Genomic DNA, 20785 nt, shown 5'->3' with positions numbered 1-20785 from the left:
ACTGCTGTCCATGTTTTAGTTGGACCCACTTAGCCATTGAAGTTGGCATCATGGCAGTGAAAAGTCTCCTATTTTCTGTCTTAGGGTCTTACATATATTTTTGAGGAACCATACTGAGAAATAGTTTTCTCTGGAAGCAACCATGCAGATAAAATTGTGTTAAAGTGTATTAGCCATGCTTGGGGATGGTGAACAAGGGAGAAGTGAAGCCGAGCTGGTTCAAGGCATTTTGGCTCAAGTGTGGCTGAAGGCAGCCTGCTGCCACCTGGCTGGGGCAGCATCGTATCCTGCACTCCCTCCACCTCCAGAAAGTCTCACAGGCCTCCTCTGCACCTGCAGCCAGGTCTAGCACTGGGTGCCTCCCTCCCTCAGCTGAGAAGCCCTTTGGCAGCTATTGGCTTCTTGCTCGGTTTGCCTTGCCTAAGCAGTCATGGGGAATGTCATGTTCCTTCTACACTGACTGGGGGATCATGACAGACAAATTTATGAGTCCCTTTAAAACTTTACCCTCTGAATTGTTCCACCGATGCAAAAGAGTCAGTGGACTGATCCCAAGCCTGTAAGACAATCTTTGTTTAAAGAAGGAGAGAGTTATACTTCAGCATTTTTGTGACAATTATAGTAATCAAGCTAAATTATCCATAAACCAGAAAAAGGTATCAGTTTTACATTTGAAGGAAAGTTTTTTATTAAAAGATAGTTTTGTTTGGTATTTTATGCCTAGGATATAACCACTTTAGCCACCCAGAAACCACTGTGGTTGTTCTTTTCTCTATTATTGCTGGGCAAAGTTATTGAGGTAAAATAATAGAATCTGAGGCGATTCCAAAAGATGTTTTCTTGCCCTGACTTGGTAATTCTGCCTTCATAAATTCATGCTGTCTTGTGGATTGTCATCCTGGTTATATATCTCTTTTAACCACAAAAAGTCTTTTAAAATGGGGAATGAGTTCACGTTGCAGACTTGGAATTCAGTTTGGATTAGCAGCAAGGTGGAAGGGTGCTCCGCTGTGCCCAGAGTCAGGGCAGCAGAAGGGCGGGGAGCCTGTCCCTGGCTGCTTCTGTAGAGCTTCTCCTGGCAAGGACAGTGCTGAGTCCCCCAGCTGCTCCCGCCCTCCTCTTCAGGTGCTGTCACAGTGGGCACTGTTTTGGGGTGGTCCTGTGCATGTTCTGTGCTTTTGTAACCAGTAACCCATACACTGAACAGAAATTAAACATTCAAAGGTATTCATGATATTGTAATATTTTCAGGTTTTTAATTTTTTTGGGGGGTGTGTTTTTTGTGAGTAGCTAATAAGACTTGCTCTTTATTTCCGCATTCCCAAAAGCTAATAATTGGAAAAGTCATTGACTATCTCTCTTAGGAACACTGTGCACTTTTGGAGATGAGGAAGCACAGCTTCTTCAACAACTTAGCTGCCTAAACTTTTTTTAAAAGACATTTAAGTATTTGTACACCCGTAATAGACAAGAGTGTTCTTGAAAACATGTTCCTTTTGCATAGTTTGAGGAAAGTCAGAGGTTCAGAACTAATCTTACAAACAGAAAATTTGACTGGTTGAACTCGTCCAATTTATTTTGCTGAAATTTGCTATTTTGAAATTTGAGTTCTTTGCTTGTGCACATACCAGGATAGGATTCCTTTTTCCAAGCATAATTTCAATGGAAGGATTTATTTCAAGGATTACATTGTATTAATTTTGCTTACCAAATTAAAAAAGATCATTTCACTGAAATTCAAAAAATAAACCTAAAGCAGTGCAAATTATTTTTGTAACATCTATCTTCAAAACTGAATGGAGGAATGAAGTCTGGACTAATTCCTGCATTGAAAATTAAGACATCTGGGTTCATCCTTGGCCCCACTGCTGTGTTTTGCTTAAGGAAATTGTATAATCTGTCTCAGCTTTAGTCTGTAAAACTAAAGAAAGCACAAAAGTGGTGTGAGACTATTGTTTCTCACGAGAACAAGTGCAAAGCAAGTTAAGAGCAATAGTTTTAGCTGCTAAATATAGGGTTGTAAATCATGATAGTCAGTTTATGTATTGTGATTTATATGATGCATGTAGCATTTTTCCATCTTCATGAATCATTCTGATTTCTACAGTTTTGTTCATGATTCTGTAAGTATTTCCAATATAATTAGAGAACAAAGTGCAGCCTGTGGATTATTAATGAATAACTATAAATATCATTTAATGGGTAGTTCTTACCCATAACTGGTTGGCTGCTTAGATCACATGGTGTTTTTTCTGCTCTTAGGTTAGATTGAAACCCAGGAGAATAATAATTACTACTTACAGAGGGATATCCAGCTAGTGACTCCTTTCAGAGATGGCTGCAGCCAGCTGAGTACAGGGCATTACACAATCCTTCAATGGCAACTCTTGCCAGTCTGCTGTTTAGAAACTATTGATTCTTGTATTATTTGTCATTCTTTCAGGACAGTTTTATTCTGTAGCACTCAAAGTCTGAAAAATACAAACTTTAATTATTTTGAGCAACTCAAGTTACTCAGAACTTTACAATGTACAAAGGCAACCAACATGAGGCCAAGTACTGGAAAGCAGGACACAAGAGTCAGCTCTGCCACATCTGCTAGGTCTTGGCTTCATTTGGTGCTCCTGGTGCTTTATTCCCAGCACAGTATTTTCTTGCATGCTCCGAGACTATACATGGCAAAGGAAGGTTTTCTTAATCACCTTGAACTATAAAATATCTTGTTCCAGAGACTGGATCTGCGTTGTGTTTTTGGAGACTCTGTAGAACCGTTAATAGGTTTCAGTGGAGAACTTTGCATCTTTAACTTGCTCCAACGTTTTTAGTGGTTTTTTGGAGTTGATTAACTAATTTTGTTTTCATTTGCCTATCTGCTAGTTTTTCCCCAGAGGAAGTCTTGTGATTAGGTTTATAGGCACCGTCTCCAAGGAGAGCTTTTTGATGCCTTTTTTAGCCTCTGAATAGCATTTTCCATCTGTTTCTGCTTGCCTGGGTCTAGCTCTTCTAGTGCTTGCTTTTGCATTTTTTTGCATACTATTTTTTCTTACCATTTTATATTACTTGTGAATGCTGTATATTCACCAGAGATCCCATTTTTGTAATATTTGACCATTTCTTCAGTCTTGTGAAATAGCAGTGGTGTCACCTCATCTCACCTCACAGACAAGGAAGACAAAAGCATGAAGGATTTTCAAGTAATGGCAGAGAAGTTCCTGAACCCATGGCTTGACATGTAAGTCCAGATTCTGTGCCATAACTTCTAACTCTCTGTCCAGCATATCAAAGTTGTGTTGATGTCATGATTTTTAAAACTGCTTCATCTCTTGGGAATACTAGTTTTCATAGACTATGCTGGTGCTTATTCTGAAAATAAAAAACAAGGGTTCTCCACAGCTAAATATCAAAGAAGATTTGGAAAGGTGCAGAAAGATTGCTAAAGATTTAATCGGTAAAATTTTCTGAGAAGTTAAAAAATACTAAGATGTATAAATATTATATAGTGCACAGGATGTAGTAACTTGCTGAAGTGTATAGCTGCTCATATCTAAGCTTCTCTTCCTCGCAGCTCACTGAACTTGTAAGAATCTGCTACGACTTTAAAGTACAAAAGCCGCTAAACAGATCCATAATCTCCAGTGCTATAAGTGTTGAGTCCAGCAGCTTTCACTTGCTGCACAGTTCCCTTCTCCAGGATAAGTGAGAGCAGAAAATCTCTGCTCTCTGCCTTCCTGGGCTGCTGTGAAAGGAATGTGGCCTGCCCACTGCTTCTGTGCCTGACCACTTGAGATGCTCAGCTCTTCTGATCTACTCGGGACACTTAGTCTGAACATTTGGTCTTAGAACAAAGACAAAATGCAGCATGGAGCACTGTTTGGAGCTGCTCTGGAAGGGATACTTTCACACTAAGTCATTTTTCAAAGGAAAATTATTCTAGTAATGCACTTAGCCAGAAATGTGTTGGTGTGCTTTTCAAGATGTCTTGGAATGCTAGCACAATAAGTTCGCTGTACAAATCTAATTATCTCTGCTTGTTTTTGGTTTTTTTTTTTGGCAATGTTATTTGATTTATTTTTGAAGCTGTTAATGAACTGCATTGGGAAAGAGATTACATGATTTATGTAACATTTATTTTCTTTTATTCTTTGTGATCTGCCTTGTTATAAACCATGAATTGTTTAAGTGCTTTTTTTGCTTTGAACTAGCAGGAGAGTGGCAGCATCTCTTGTTGGATTTGTTCATTTTTTTAAATGAATCTAAAACATGACTTACACACCAGGCTGTACTTTCACACAAAGGACACCTCTGTGGCGATCCTCTCTTTTTGAAAGAGTAAGTGAGGTTCTCTTCCCACCTTTGGCCTCACTAATGAGATCTGCAGGGGGGAATCAACATCGGTTTTCTCTGATGGCATAATGACAGAGTTTCCTGGAGATTGAGCTATCAACACTGATACAATTTAATTGGGGAAAGAGTTTAGTGCAGCCACAGGCATACATGCTCAGTTGGAGGAATGCTTTTTTCTAGACTAATGTAGTTTTCTAGTCTCTGAGTAGAAGTTCAGGACAATCTTTCTGCTCAAATATTATTTAATGTTTCTGAGAAGGAGAGCATTCCTCTGGCTGTTGAAAACCAGTAATGGTCATTTTCTACAGATAACACAAAGCTTTTGTGCAAGTTTGGGAAATCCTGTCTATGTGGAGAAATTAAACTACTGAAAAATTAGATTATTTTAATTTACTTTTTTTTAAACCATGTCTAGAAGCAACAGTTAACAATGTAAGTAAAAGTAGTATGGGACTGTGTTTTATGAAGGTTTAGTGATGTTCTACAGCTGAAAATTCTGGTGTTTTGGAACAGTTTCTCAGAAGTGAGTGTATTGCTTGGCATGCCGGATTACAAGGCTCTAGAGGAAAACTTCAAGGGAAACTAATCTTGCAGTCGCTTTTTTGTTCTTTCAAGTAGTTGACCTTAGTTTTTACAGTGGTTTCAGCTATTAAACTAGTCTCCTTTTTTGTTATGTTTTAATTGCAAAAATACTCTATATGTTCTGAACCATAAACAGCTGAAATTGCTGACTGCACAGATAGCCCTGTCACTGGGATTATCGCAATAATATTTTGTAAGTCTTTGTGACAACAACTTTTTCAAGGAAAAATAAAATCCTGATCTCAGCCAGTTAACTACTGTATATAGTGGAACATATATATAAAACATATAAAACTATACACATTGTGTATATACATGTGTATAATACTGTTTGGTTTTTTTTAATAGGAGCTAGTATTAAAAGCCAGAATCTTTTTTCTGATTTTGAACATCAATTAATTTCCAGCCAAAGAAATATTTCCTACCCCCATTTTCACAGTAGAGACATTCTGTCTTCTGCCTATAACTTGTGTTTGAACAAATGTTGATCTTAGCGATGAAGGAAAGAGGGATGGTATTTGGATTTTCTTTTCCTCCCACTGAAACTAAGGGAAAGAAAAAGTGATGTTATTTGAGGAATTAGTTCATGTAAAGGGTCATTAGCTGGGGTTAGTACTTAAAAGTATTCCTTCTCTTAAGAAAAATAAATACAATGTGCAGAGTTACCATTAAGTAGTGCAATTTTGTACCTCAAATTATTTAGAAAGCTAAAATATTTTCCCTATGATTTTGTGACTTTTTAATGTAATTCCGGCAGTTTGTGCTGTTTAGCTGAGTTTGAAAAATGACATTGTAAACTTTTTTTTATTAGTCCCATTTTTAAGAGGAGGTTATACAAAGTGTCAAGCCCATGTCTCCTATGCAGTCTGTATGAGTTGAGAGTACCTCAAAGGTGTCTTAGTGTGGAGGACCCAAACTTGTGTTTCCAAAAAATGAAAAAAGGCAGTACAGGAGGGCTAAGGTGGGAGGCCAGCTGTCTATTAGGTTGTTTCTATAAATAAATGCTTTGCACTCTGGAGAATGCTGGCCAAACACTGTGACATGTCTTTGTATCTGGCTTGTGGGGTATCAATGTGTTGTGACATTTACCCTTTTCCTAGAGGAATAAAACGTGCTCCTGGGTGACTTTCAAATCAAGCCTGGTTCTACAAAGCGTTGGGTAGCTGTTTCCTGAGGCAGCCACAGGAGTATCTGCTGAATGACGAGGGGCACTCCTCAGCACCCTCACCAAGTGCTGCTGGAAGCCCTGAGCAGCGCAGAGGGAGCCAAAGGTCACCCCAAACAAACCGCTCGAGCTTTGGACCAGTTCCTGCTGCTGCAGCAGTGGAGCTCACAGCCCTCTGTGCTCCAGTGCCCAAATCCCACCCCCGATGCTGTGCTCGATGAAATGGTTACAGAGCAATCACACAAACCCCAACACAAATATCTCAACAGTCAAACTGTTCCTCACAAGTAACTTATACTCCCTTGTACCTGTAACGCAAAACTAAATTTTAGTTTAAAGGAGCTTGATTTTGATTGAAAATCCAGCTGCCCTTTAAGATGTATGAGAGCACAGATTTGATTGAGAAACCAAACAATCTTCAGTCCAAATCCATTTTAGGTTGTGATGGTGCATTTCTAGATACATTCAGAATATTCTTTTAATCAGTGTTATTCCATGCAGCAGTGGCCATTTGTGAACCTATTCATAAACTTTAATAAAGAAACTAACTCACATAATGTAACACATTGTTTTTCACAGCAGATTTAACATTATTCTGAATTTAGTTCTTTTTTTTTGGTTTGTTTATTTACACAGAAACCTACCACAGGAGCTAGAGCTTCATGATTTCTATCAAAAGGTAAGAGCTACTTTGTTCAGAGATATCTGAATGATATTTGTCAGTTCAATATAAATCTGGTTGTAAAAAAAAGGTAACAATGATACATAAAAACAAAATTTAATGAAAAGAACTCACATTATGAGTGAATTTCATGAATCATGTAAAGGTGTGCATAAAAAATTGAATATGTACACTTTAGATCTCAGATCTGATAAATATTTCATTGGATTAAGAAATGCACTCTTGAAGCTTACCTGTATATAAAACATAAGAATGCATTACGGAGGTAAGGTACTCTGTCAATTAACGCACTTGTGTATATGTCTGTCACTGAAAAAAAAAAATCTTTGTAATTATTAGACTTAAGGTGGCTTTATCTGTAAAATTTAAAAAATGGATGCCTTTGAATGAATAGAGCTAATTGTTGAGGTCACTAACTACTTTCATAAATAGTGATTGAGGAGGAATATAACTATGGGATCTGCTAATATTTAAACTTAAAATACAGCCTTGATGTTCTAAATTGTCATCAGTAGAGTACTCTTTGAGGGGAATTATGGTTTAATTCTGCTGTCACCATAATCAGAGCTAAGATTACAAAAGCAGAGTTAGTCCAATACCTGGTGCTTTGGGACAGCTTGCTGTCAATCTCCAATTAACACCACGTTTTAGAGTTGCAAGTTTTAGGGAATTCCACTGTCATGAAGATGCCTTTCTGGATCAGCCAAACACTCAGATGGCAAGCTGAGACTTCTGGGTCACAAAAAGTGCACTTGGCACTGGATTTAGACCTCTTGAATATCTGCATATCTGCATCATGTTACCTCTCAACGTTTCTGGGAGCTCCTTTGGGCATTAGGGTGCTTTGGTTAGGGTTTTCTGTAAAAGTGCTCCTTCTGGTACAGTTTGAAATATTTTTTTTCCCTCAGCCTCAAATTTATAATGCACAGAGGAGTGTTTTGATGGGAAGTATCAATACCATATTGAATCATTCTATGGCCTGGATTTGAAAAGCCTGAGTACCAATAATCAGTTTTGTTTCTTTGGATTTTATTGATAGTGAATTAACAGATTTCTTTCCTGATATCTGATATGTGACTGTGTGAAAATGCTAGCAATTCAATATAATAGCAGGGAACTGACTCTCTAATAAGATAAAAGAAAATTTAACATCTGAATTCATTAAATCATAAACTAAAAGCGAGTTATCAGCAAGCAGACTGAACACTAATATTTCTTTAGAAGCACTGACAAATAGTAAAGAATGGATATATGTTTCTGCCACTTGAGAAAGATAATGGTTTGGGTTATTTTGAAATAGATGTTTCTGGTCATGTCTTTCATCTACCTGCTTATGCATTTGTATGGTTCTATTCTTTTGGATTCAAGCTGCCTTTAGATGTTGAGAGGAGGAGGGACAAGCATTTTCAGCATTGGAATCATCCTAACTGGCAATATGAGCAACGTACAATGCTTTCTGAAGAATAGGTACCAGTTTCTAAGTTAATCTTGCTACTCTAGGTACAGTTTGGAACAGCAAAGCAGCAAATAAATGTGGTACTACTGCAAAGTTCTGCCAGTGTCATTAACATCAGAATTTGGCTTGGGTTCTGCAAAGACTTTGTGGCCATGTTTTGCATGAAAAATGCATATGTGGTGGTTGTGGTTTTATTCTGATGTGGCTGAGATCAGCAACTGCTTACAGAACCAAAAGGCTATAATTGCATTGTGAGCATTAAGATGTAATGCACACAGCTTTTTATGCATCTTCCATACCGGGGCAACCTTATCTTATTACCAGTTACCATATCTGTTACCAGTCCATAATGGAGATGTGTTATTGCATGTTTCTGTGCTTTTCCTTGCTGCTGAACAAGGGTGTTTCCTTCTCTCCAGCTCCAAATAAAAATGTTTAAAAAAAAAATCCAGTTCTCTTACCCACATTGTAACATCCAATAATGTTGAGTGTTCTGAGGTTTGAAGATGAAAGAAACAGGCTGTAAGTTATGGAGTTGGAGGACAATATAAACAAAATGACCTTTGGTATCATGCTTGCCATATTCTGATGAATAAATTGAGTTCATGTTTAACATTCAGATAATACTCCTGGCAGAGCAAAACATTGCCACATTAAATGTTCAGATCAGAAATGTTCAATGCAGACTAAATTAAGTTGGATCTTAGGACAGCAAACTTAAAATGAGTAACATGTGGCAATATTTGCTTTAACAAAGAAATGTTTCTTTTTCCTTTTTTCTTTTTTTTCTTTTTTCTTTTTTTTTCCTTTTCTTTTTTTTTTTTTTCTTTTTTTTTTACTGTAAGTTTAAAAGTATAAAGATACACATGCCACAATGCAGTGCCAGGAATGTTAACTGCTTTTGATCTCCCTCCTCAGATATTAACGTCTCCCCCTGAACACCCCCCCTTGTTTGGCGTCTTAAGAGTTTTCATACCAATAAAGATGCAGAGAACAGCAGTCTTTGCTTCTGTTTCTTCAGCTTGTTTTCTTAGTGTTGCATGATCTATGCCCTGGAGAGGTCAATTTTAATCAGCCCCCAGGCACTGCTTAATATTTAGGGCCAAATTGTCAAAGAAGGCCTCTGCTGGATTTTGATTAGTGAGCATACGATCGTTTCTTGCACTGTTGAGCCTCCCAAACACATGTATGTTTTTGCCTGCCAAAATCCAGTCCTAAACTCTTTGAAGTGAAGATGTGGTCCTCCATGCTACTGACATGTGCGTTCTTTGTTTGCAAATTGGATAGTTGCACATCTGTCTCTATCCGCCATTGATTACTGTTGTACGGCTGCACCTGTATTTGATTGTGGGAATGAAAGGGTTGGAACTGGAATTTATTTTTGGAAATGCAGTGCCAGTTTTCTGTGAGATCAGTGTGATTCTCAGTCATTCCTGGTTTGCTGTTTGTGCAGTTTGATCTGCTGGGAAGTATTCTACTCTGTAGAAGTCTTTGGTCTGCAGGTATTGAGAGTAAAATGTAACTATATTGCTAGCATTTTAATAAAAGCTTTCTTGGCTGCACAGGAGCACTGAGCCCATGGGGAAGATATATAAATCTAGTCATCCTTGAAAAAGACTATTAGTCATTCTGGCTTAAGCAGTGTTTAAGGGAGCAGGAACTTCATGCACAAGCCCCTTTAGATGGCTGAGTTGATTTCTCAGAATTGTAATTCCAGTAGGAATGCCAAGCATAAGCATAGAATAATGCCTTTTGCAAACCACAAATGTTGGTGCTAACAGAGAACTGTGTCCAAAATAGTAGTGATTTACATAAGTATTGCAGAGCAGAAATATCCAGTATTTTGATGCCACTTATATATATATATATATATATATATATATATACACTTCACTGAGATGAGGAAAATGCTAAAACATATCCCAGTTATTACTTATGCATGTGGTTACATCCTGATAGATTGAAAAAATTTCAGTCGAGATCAGGACTCTATGTCTCTGTTATAGAAGAGAAATTGGTGCCTGCCTGAAGGATTATTTCAGTCAAATATATAGGTTAGAGACACACAGTCAAAGCCTCAAAATTGAAGAAGGGTGTTTTCTGCCTTACCCGGACTCTGTCAAACCTGCACTATTGTGACCAGCTCAAATGTAGGCTGATTTTTATGTGGTTGGGAAATCAATCCACTAGTAATTCTCTATGCACAGTTTCCAGAAAACCCACTTAGGAAATACATTAGGGCCCAGGACAACTCTGATGGAAAAAAAGACTATTTTAGGTATGGGATTTTCAGTGGGAGCAGCAGGACTCCTTTCTTCACAGACCTTTCCTCTGCTAGCAGTGTGTACTGTGGGTTGCAGCCCTGCCCCACATGCCAGGAGCAGCAGTTGGAACACAGCCTTTGGCCTCAGTGTGAGCTGGGAAAGGCCTGTGATGATTTAAAAAATGGGCAGGTTAGAAGGGAGCAATCAACTAATAAAAGTTCATAACCATGCAATTATGGCATAGTGACTCTGCAAGCTGAAATTCATCAGCCATTTAAGGCTCTCCAGTTCAGATATCAACCTCTGAGAATTTCTGCATTTACTTTTAATTTGCTTCAGTCTTACCAAAAGTTCAATGTTTGGCACGTCCAACTGTACAAAATAAAACTTCAAAGAGCACCCAGCCAGAAAGCTCACTGAGTTGCCCAAGATTTTTCTATTTGTTTTGGTGTATATGTCTGCAGATTCACTTCTCACCTGTAGGACATGCATTTCAACTTTCTGAATTCATTAATTTGAAAAACAGTGGGTTTGCATGTAAGAATCTGTAATATAACTATTATGAGAAAAAGAAACGCACAGTCATGAACATAATAGCCACAAACTGATCTCAATGCCCCAGCTCATTCTGGACACTCTCAAGGACTGAAAATAATATGTAAAGAATTGTTAGTTTGAGGAAGTAGCATCCCCAATCCTACCACAGCCTAACATTAACTTTGTAAAATTAATTGGAAAATTGTGTCTTCTGTTTAGCAATAGAGAGGAATTTAGGAATGAAGAGAAGAACAGGAGCAGGAAAAAGCATTCATCATGTTTACTTTTCTTCTTTATCTTTCAGTCTTGTATGAGAGGGTTCAAACTGCTGCACTGCATGCTGCATTTTTTAAAACTTTCTCAGACTATAAAGAGATCTTGAATTATCTTTCCTGCTCACGGAAACCATTGAGATCTTGACAGGATAGTTTGTTCTAAAAACCAGAAAGTGAAACAGAGAAGGTCTTCAGAGTACCTTATTGACCTTTGTTTGGGATAATAATTTTTTGGTCTGTTTTTAGTGCTGCTTATCCTTTGCAGCATCCTGCCCTGTGTCTGAGCAGTAGCAGAAGAATCAAAGGAAGCAGCTAATAGGTGCTGGCTTACGCAGCTTCATCTGTGCCCCATGCTGTTCAAACTGTGCCTGACTGATGGAATACCAGCAAGTGTGGGAGTACCTGTCACTTGGCTTTACTGTTACATTCGCATTTGTGGAAAGAGAAAAGAAAGGCTGAAACATTTCTGTCATGTTGTTGATGTTCAGTACCAAAACACAGCACAGCCACAACAAAACCATACTGGTAATGAATAATGCCTACTGTAAAACAGAAGGAAATTGTGTTTATTTTATAGGCCTTAAAGTTATTCTGTCTACTTGTTATGAGACACCCCCAAATTCTTAGTAATTTCTTTTTGTTGTCATTTGTGCTGACTCTCAAGTTCTAGCTTTGGTACTAAAGCAAGCAGGCAGCATTCTTTCACTTGGGCCTTTGGGATATGTACTGTGGAAAACAGTTCTTCTGATACAGAAGGTAATGAAAAGTCTCCCAACATTGAAACAAAAATGTGTTACTAGAAACAATGACAGCTTGTCAGAGTGAAAAGCAGGGTAACTTTCAGAGATGTGAAAGAGCAAATGCCATGTGAATTGAAATATGTATGACTTGACTTAGTGCTGGAAATATAGCCGGTGACTTGTTTTTTTGTTTTGCTGCTTTGTTCAGCATTGTAAAGCTGAGTCTGAAGAGCCATGGGGATTTTGTAAGAAATTTAAGCAAATGCATGTATTGACTGAAAGATGACCATAGATTAGATTCTGTCACAAAGCCCTTTCCTAAAGCCAGAAATTCTGACCCTGGAGAACAGTTTGAAATTTCACTAGAGAAGGATGGATTCCATCAACCCTGAATCTTCAGCAGAGAAATTCACAATTATAGTTTTTAGGCTAGAAAAAGGCAGCTTTTAAGCCACCATTTTTTAATGTGTAGCCTTAAAGTTCATGGGGCAAGAATCTGCCCTTGTCCAGTGATCTAGTTGGCTTTGAGCAAGGCCTGAAGGTCTCAAGCCTTTCCAGTCTCTTTCCAAAAGTCCTGATGATTAGAAGAAAACATAACTTGTCAGATACTATTTCAAACATCTGTTTCCCTCTGGCAGGTTTTCTGATATGAAAACACTTACATGTGGTCACTGTGGGACTAAGGATTAACTCTTTAATAAGAATCACTCTTTAATCCTAACCAGGATTTGCCATCCTGGGTTTGGTACCTAGCAAGCTTGGTGTAGTCACAGGAAAGGAAAACATTCCCAGATATGTTTTCAAAACCATGATGGGACACGAGCTCTTCTCCCACGGTTGCTCTGTTCATCCCCAGGAGAGCTCATAAGGGCCCCCAAAGATCCCTGATTTTATCTATTCTTCATGTGCAATAGAATGGTGTCCTCACTGGCTGGTCTAGCATCTTTCACCACTTCTTCCACTGCAATTGTACATCCTTGAGGACAGAGTGAGACTGAAACTCTAGCCAGGAATAGATAACTCCACTAACATGTTCAGTAGCTGCTAAGCTTTTTAAGATCATATTATGACTTCATATGTTAAAGAGGAGACTTTATTGTTAGAATGGTCAGTTGGTGGCTTAATGGTTATTTTGGAAAGATGTGTTCAAACAGAACAGTGAACTTCACTGTAAATATCAAAGAGTTTCAGCTGTTATAACAAATTTTCAGGGTTTGAAGTGTGCTTTTTCAGAAATAGTAACATTAAATAAAAATCTGTAGGTGGGGCAAATTCTTTCTTTCTTTCTCTGAAGCTTCCCATCAGACTTTTCCTGATTTGCTCTCATCATCCTTTTTCAGAACAGGGTAAAATCAACAGAAATGGGTGCATTTATTGTCTCTTATCACATATTCCAGAGCAAACATGGATGTGAAGGCCTTGCCGTCTTACACCTTCCTCTGTCTAGAGCCCTTCTTCAGCTGATGATGGTCTGACTCTACCTTTCCTTTCCATTTTCTGTTGAGAGGAGCCATCCCCATGCTGAAGACATTAATATGGATGGAGGTTGACATTGCAGCTTTCCCAGATTTGGGGAAAGCTGCAATGGTTTGGGAAGGGTGTTTTTCCATTATCCACCAAGTCCCACAGTAGTTGGTATTCTCAGATCAGCACTGAAGTTCTGTAACAGGTGACGTTCTAAGTCCAAAGCCATTGTAGTAAAGCTGTCAAAATGTACAGCAAATTTGGACTCCCTACAAGCAGAATTTGAGACCTGTCATCACACCAAAACCTTTGGTTCTTTAAGTCACATTCTATAATGTACAGCTCAATGAACAACATATTAATGTTCTGTTTTCTAAATGTTGTTTTGACATTTAAATGTTCAAAACCATCTTGAGTTAATTAAATGTAGAAGCTTCTAAGTGAATTGATTGTGCTGACAACTCATCATCTAATTACCCATAATTAGGAGTAAAACAACATTAGCTAATAGAAATAATAAATAATTGTGATAGGGAAGAATATTCAAATACGCTGTCCAGCAGCATGGCAATTTTTCTCCCAAGCAGAATTCATACACGAAAGCACTGAATATAGTTGTGTTTAATCACATATTGTACAGGCATAGGCACTATTCACTGAATGGTTTAAGTTAGTAAGAGCTGGTCTGAAAACAGAAGATGCTAAATGGTGTTTCAGGCTGATGAATTCCTGAAGATGGGGCAGGCTTTTTAGAACAAAATAATAAAGACAAAATAGATCAACCAGGGGTTTGAAGAGACAGAAAGATATTTTTACATCATCTACTAATCTTGTCAATGATATTAAAAGAGGGAGAAAAAAATCAAAGTAACTAAGAAGTCAATTTGGTTTGTTTTTTATCAATGTTCTTTGCCAGGTTTTAGCTGGCACATTTTAAATGTGGAGATAGCAAGTGTGGGCAAGTTTAAATAGTTCCCTTACCTTCAGGACTGTTGAGGAGACACTGTTTTCAGTCATTTTGCCTGAATGTTTATCACTGGGAGCTGTTTTATTTACTTATGGAATTGTTAAATGAAAAACATCTGTTTCTTGATGACCTAGAAAATATTGCAGTTGAAACCTAGTTTTCTTTTTGTATTTAAAGCTAGGAAAATCCTTGAATTTCTGTGCTTTCTTCAGATCTGTAGTTAGTCAAGTGTTTGTCTTACCTCAGTCTAATGAGGTATAGACTCTTTGCAGGAATGAATTCCACACCACAGGCATCACTAGTTGCTGCAGTATTTTTATTTGCAGTATTCAATCTGTTTCTAATAAATTAATTATTTTCCATATGTTAGATGAGTTGGAACCAATCCTTTCAATTACATATTTAATTATTTTTCATGTATATATTACTTAGTGCTCTTTGAACTAATAAGAATATAAACAAATAATGGGTTATCTCAAGTAGGTACATTCAGTTATATATCTTCTTTTTAGTGTGTGCTTAATAGGCTGCATTTACCATAATTACTTACACAAAGAGAATTAGGAATATAAATACAAATGAAAAAGAGATGCTTTTGTTATGGCTAATGCCCAATTTGGAATACATGTAGAATACATGTGAGATTTGTTCAGGAAGATGCATAGACAGAAGTGACAGCAATATTGGCATGAACACAAGGAAATGGGAATGTAAAGGTGTGTATGAAAGGTGCATATCTAACAGACCTCCTGAGAAACAGACACAAAGGATCCAGAAGGAAACAACTGGTAAAGGAAGAGAGTAAATAGAAATGTAATCCTTTTTATTTTAAAAAATTCTTTAACAAGGAATCTAAATTCATGGTCACCTTTGTTGTGTTTCTGTAATTATTCTAATATTTTTGTTTTTACAAAAAGGAGAGAATTATTGTCATAAAGTGTTCCAATTGTAAGATTTGAAGACAGCCTTTCATAATTATGCTTCTATTGCCTTTACAACTTCTTATTTTCCAAGATCAATTTTTACTCCTAAAAGTGATCCATAGATACTACCATGAATATTTATATTTAGAGAATGAAGCAGAAGCATTTGTAAAACCTTACCCTCTTAATTAATGCCAGTCTTCAAGCTTGTGTTTCCCAATGATTGATAATAAAAAGGTTTCAGTGTGGCATGGTATCCTTTGCAGCATGAATCATACAAGACCATAAAATTGTTAGCTACATCATTATGGCTGAGTGTATTGTACTAAACGAGCACATACCAGAAAATGAAATGAATGTTTTATGTGTTCTCTCAGCTAGATTCAGGTAGTGTGCAAAATGTACCTCTCTGAACAAATCATATCCCTAAATGTGTTTTTTAAAGTTTGCATAATTAATTTGATTTCTTTTACTTTTTATTGATTGAACACAATGAATTTAATTCCATGTTTTTATTTTATGTGCTTTCTGGTTGAGAACTTGATTTGGCAGTCACATTAATAGAGATGTGCCTGCTACTGAAATAATGCTGATTTAAGTAGCATTATTTACACATATAAGGGTCTATGTGGAAGGGTGGGGGTGTTGGTATTTTTTGTAGCAGGGGAAGGAGGGGCTGGACCCAGAAGCCTTTGGTTACAAAAGCTGCAGTAATATCTTACAGCACTACTTATTTCATGGTTTCATGCCCACATTTTTCTTTAGTGACTCGATCTCTTGGTCAGATGCCTTGCATGATGCTTTATTGTTTTTTTCTCTCTGAATGATGAGACCCTATTGCAGCATGGGAAGTGTAGTCCAGGTAGAAAATTCAATTTACAACATAAGAACGTACAGAGTGCAGGTAATCCATCAAACATTTTCCATTAAATATCTGTGTCACAGCACCAAGGACAGTCTCAGTACCTTCTGAAGCACTTTCCTTGGAGCCTGATCTTACATTTGGGATCTTTACAACACAAGCAGGATCTTATTGAGATAAGTGAAAAATCAGACAAGTACTGAGAACCCTTTTACCTACTATTAGTGGCAATCAGGTAAAATTCACAGTGCACACATTTTTTTTAATAAATGTATTCTTACAAAGGCATAGCTTTGCTGATCTCACGTGGCTCTTGCATTACTTGCCTGCTTCTCCTCCTCTACATTTTCTTTACTTTAATATTCATACAAGATCTTTGACCCCAAGAAGCTCAGAATCGGACTCATGACCTTTTCTCATAAGATGAAATTTTTTCTCTTTGTGCTAGAACTGGTGAAGACCTTTCAAAAGGTTTTTCTGGTCCTTGCAGAGAGAGAAAGATCCAGGTCAGCAGATTTGAGACTCCTTGGCTTAGTCTGCTGTGTTGCCAGTTCTGTAGAGCCAGTTCCTCAAAGTTCCAGCCCAAGAAAGTTTAAATCTTTGCAGTCTTGAAGGATTGAAGGCTCTCAAGGCACTGGACCTGAATTCCAGAGATAGTAGGAGATGCATCCACCTAAACAATGTAACTCCCTACAAAACCAATAATCTTCTTTTGGAATCAATTTCATGTGGTATATAAGGTAAAAATATTTTTGGTATAACACTTCAGTATCATCCTCTATCAGCTCTCAGTCCCCTTTTTATTTTGAGCCACAACACACCCTGATGGAAAATATTCCATTTTATTAAAGCTAAAAAACCTAAAAGTCCTCTATCCTTTCTGCATAGTTATGATGTATTTTGCAGGGGAACAAATAAAAAAATTACACAGGAACCTGAATGTATGGAAAGGGGCAAGAGTGTCTCAATTTAAATCAGAAAATCAGTTTACCTGATCTACTGCATTTGGCCTGTGGTCAAAATGGGTGCACCGTCAAATATTGCTTAAAATAGTCCCTCTGAGCATACGGAAACAGGTGTTACAAAAATCCCTCAAATCACTCACTTGACCTGTTAATTAAGTTTCATTGTTTACCTATGGGAAATTCTGGGGTTTACTCAGTACTGAGAGTACCCACAGATTTGGATCCCTCCCCTTCCAAATTACCATGACTTAAACCCTTCTTAATCTTGAAAGGATTGATGAAATGTGAATTGGCGAATTATATTGGAGATTTTATTTTTTGCAGTGTAATCCCATCTGCTATAGCAGAATCCTCTGGATAGAAATTGTTAACTTTCTGTTACTGTAAATGTTTTTTAATAACTTCTTGTGTGTCATTGTTTCTACTCTTCATTTGGTAGCCAGCAATCTATAGTTAGTACATTAGCAAGAACTGTACAATATTAATTCCCTTGTATTTGTCTTGAATTTGCAAGGAGCAGATTAGTACAGAAAGACTGCTTGTCCCTTTAAAACAGAGAGAGAATTTAATTACCATATCATTTTCTTTTTTCCCTGAGTTTTGTTTTGCCAAACAGAGAAGCAGAGGAGACAGCGAGCTGTTGGGGTTTTGTGAGGGAAGGCAATCTGCAGATTAATACAGGTTTTATGAATTGCAGCAGAAATAGAGGTGCAGCCAGGCTGGTACAGGCCTGCTGTAAACAGAGGCAGGAGATTGTTGTGAGTATTTTTGCCTGAGCCACCTAATTAATTCTTGACAAGCCTGCTGAATTGTTTGTTGAATTAAAACAAAGAAACTCCCAAAGGAGAAGTCGAATAGAAAAACTGTCAGGAAGAAGCACAAACTTTGGATGCACAAGGTCGCCTAAAAAGAGATTTATAGACTGAAGAACTTGTCTATTTTTCCAACTATATTAGTCCAATATAATATTTCACATATGTCCTTATACTTTGCTTTGTTTGGCCTTGAAGCACTGCAGATGAGGTAGCAGCAGTGATGAAAAACTCCAAGTATTCATTATTCATAATTTCAGGAAAGCATTTCAGAGTGGAGGAATTCCCCCTGCAGGATCCTGGGGAGGCTGGAGTGCCACAGCTATTGTGGGTGCTGTGGTAGCAGGGTGGGAATCTCAACAGGTTGGGGAAAAACTGAAAAAAGGAAACCTTTTTTATAGTGGGGAGAGGGAGGCATAAAAAAGAGAGGGGATATTAAACTAGGCTCTAGGGGCAAAAAAAAAAAAAAAGAAAAATCATAAATCTTTTCACCAGAAGCACTATAAAGAATTGCCAGCAAGGTTTTGGGAGCATTGTGTAGGCAGCCATGATATTAGTTGATTTTGCTTCTGGGCTGGAGGGGAGGAAAATGAGAAGATTTTCCCAAGGCAGCTGACAGGGAGATGCTGAGCTGGTTCCTCTGCAGAGCTGTTCAGTCTCTCTCAGTTTTACACCTGAAATGGACAGCAGATTTTCATCTTCACCAGGTTGAAAATGAGAATGGGGGAAATGGAAGAAGTTAGTGTCAGCCCCTCTTGTGTCTAATGTCCAAGCAAAGCAATCAGGTTGCGCTGCCCTGTGTAAGAAATGCCATGCCTGGTCAGACAGGAGATTTGTCTCCCCACTATCTGTCTCTGAGAGTGGTCTGTCATGAATATCATGGGGGGCAGGATAAGAACAGAGCAATCCCACAGCAATATCTCCTTGGGATACTCATTCTCATAGATGAGTTTGTTTCAGGAGTTTCTTAAGCAGTTCCCAATTGAATAACCCTGAATGCACGTTTTTCTTTCTCTGAAGCACTCATGCTTTTACAATTTGTAGCAGTGGACACCATTAGCATCCACACCACTCCATCCTATCACTGCAGGTGGTACCTAACCAGGCTTTGCATGAATGGTGTTTCCACCTCTCACCTGGAAGGGGCTGCACACCTGCAAATTCTGTGAGGCATGTCCCTGCCTCATGGGCTGGGAGGAACCACAGATGCTCAGTCCCTACTGTGTCTGGCCTCTGCCTCTTCAAGTATTCCCAAGGACAAGCATGCTCCCCAGAATGAAACTGACAGTTGCCTGTTAAAGGTTAAAACCTTTCTGGGTAGAAAGTAGATTTTTTACTGTAGAAAATGTAGAGATCTAAGAAAAGGGTGATTTTCCTCATAAAAGGTGCTTCTGTTTCAGATTGACTCTTCTTCAGCTGCCGGTAAACTCATTTGTCACATATCCTTTGGAAATCAGAGGGGAAAATCCAGGTCCTTCAAAAGGACTGTGAAAGTTCCTTTCAAGAGAGTGTGAATTTCAGCATAGTACCCTTTGCAGCTGTTATTGTTATACCACTGCACAACAGAGGAATTCAGTGGACATGAGAATAATTTCTCATTTTTCTTTTTTTGTAATGAAATATCACATTGATCTGTGGATAATAACACACAAATAAAACTAATGTTGAATTTGGCAAATTTACAGGCACTTCCTTTTTCCTTAAATGAAAAGGTTCTTGAATGTATTTTCTTCTACCTTGCACAGGTTTTATGCTTAAGGAGTAGGAAGACTTTCTTCAGGCAGTCATGCAGAGGTGCCTTTCATGAAGTGATTGATTCACCTTCTACTGGGGACAGTCTCAGAGAGGCAAATTGAATTAGGAAGAGGGGAGATTCTAGTTTACAGAAAATAGGACTGAGATTTGAAAATTAAGGAATTTATTCCCTTGCTAATACATGAACAGAATTCCCATCAACAGCAATGGAAAGTATGTGCATAAAGAAAATTAGAGGGGTAAACTGGGATATAGCCATATTGTTTTCAATGTATTTGCATAGGATTTAGAGTGTTCCACCGAGAGCTGTTCAAACCTCAGTATGTTTACTAGGGTGTGTTTTTATGCATATGAAATTACAGCAATTTCCTTCCTTCCTTCCTTCCTTCCTTCCTTCCTTCCTTCCTTCCTTCCTTCCTTCCTTCCTTCCTTCCTTCCTTCCTTCCTTCCTTCCTTCCTTCCTTCCTTCCTTCCTTCCTTCCTTCCTTCCTTCCTTCCTTCCTTCCTTCCTTCCTTCCTTCCTTCCTTCCTTCCTTCCTTCCTTCCTTCCTTCCTTCCTCCCTCCCTCCCTCCCTCCCTCCCTCCCTCCCTCCCTCCCTCCCTATGACCTCACTAGAGCACAGGTGTTAATCTTGCAGGGGGCCCAAGCTGGCATCACCTTGTCACCCCCATGGATCTGTGGCCAAGCGGGGGCTCTCCCCCTGCTGTAGCTTGGGGACCAAGAGCTGCCTATTTGAAGTGCACTCCTAGCACCAAATAACACCAAATCTCATTGTATTTGGTGATGATCCTTGAGGCTGGATCTTGGAGTGACCTGACTCTGACAATTAACATTTATTTTTGCTCTTCTTAAAAGGCAGGAGGAGAGGAGTGAAATTAAATGGCAGTTTCTAGCTATCCTGACTCCAGTGAAGACTAAGCATAGGAGGGCAAAAAGATATTCCCCTTAAGATAACTCCTCTAATTTAAGTGTTCACATTTTTTCTCAGTAG

The 20785-nt window shown here is 38.2% G+C and overlaps 1 protein-coding gene across 4 annotated transcripts in view; it reads left to right on the top strand.

The window, feature by feature from the left end:
* LOC111934588 (uncharacterized) overlaps positions 1 to 20785 on the top strand; it is a 357296-nt gene that overhangs the window by 320461 nt on the left and 16050 nt on the right. The window contains exons 4-6 of one of the 4 annotated variants that reach the window (XR_002867280.2): positions 3121 to 3232; positions 6728 to 6770; positions 8142 to 9790. Coding sequence is in view for 1 of the 4 variants with exons in the window: in XM_086847241.1 (XP_086703367.1) it covers positions 6728 to 6770 (43 nt within the window). In the remaining 3 variants the exon portion in view is untranslated. Of the gene's footprint in view, positions 1 to 3120; positions 3233 to 3565; positions 6646 to 6727; positions 6771 to 8141; positions 9791 to 20785 lie in introns of those variants that run through there. The other 3 variants (XR_015275266.1, XR_015275267.1, XM_086847241.1) reach the window with 3 other exon arrangements.

This window comes from Cyanistes caeruleus, chromosome 12 (assembly GCF_971803275.1).
Source record: "Cyanistes caeruleus chromosome 12, bCyaCae1.hap1.1, whole genome shotgun sequence".
NCBI classification, from domain to species: domain Eukaryota; kingdom Metazoa; phylum Chordata; class Aves; order Passeriformes; family Paridae; genus Cyanistes; species Cyanistes caeruleus.
This window is presented reverse-complemented; position numbering and strand designations above follow the sequence as displayed.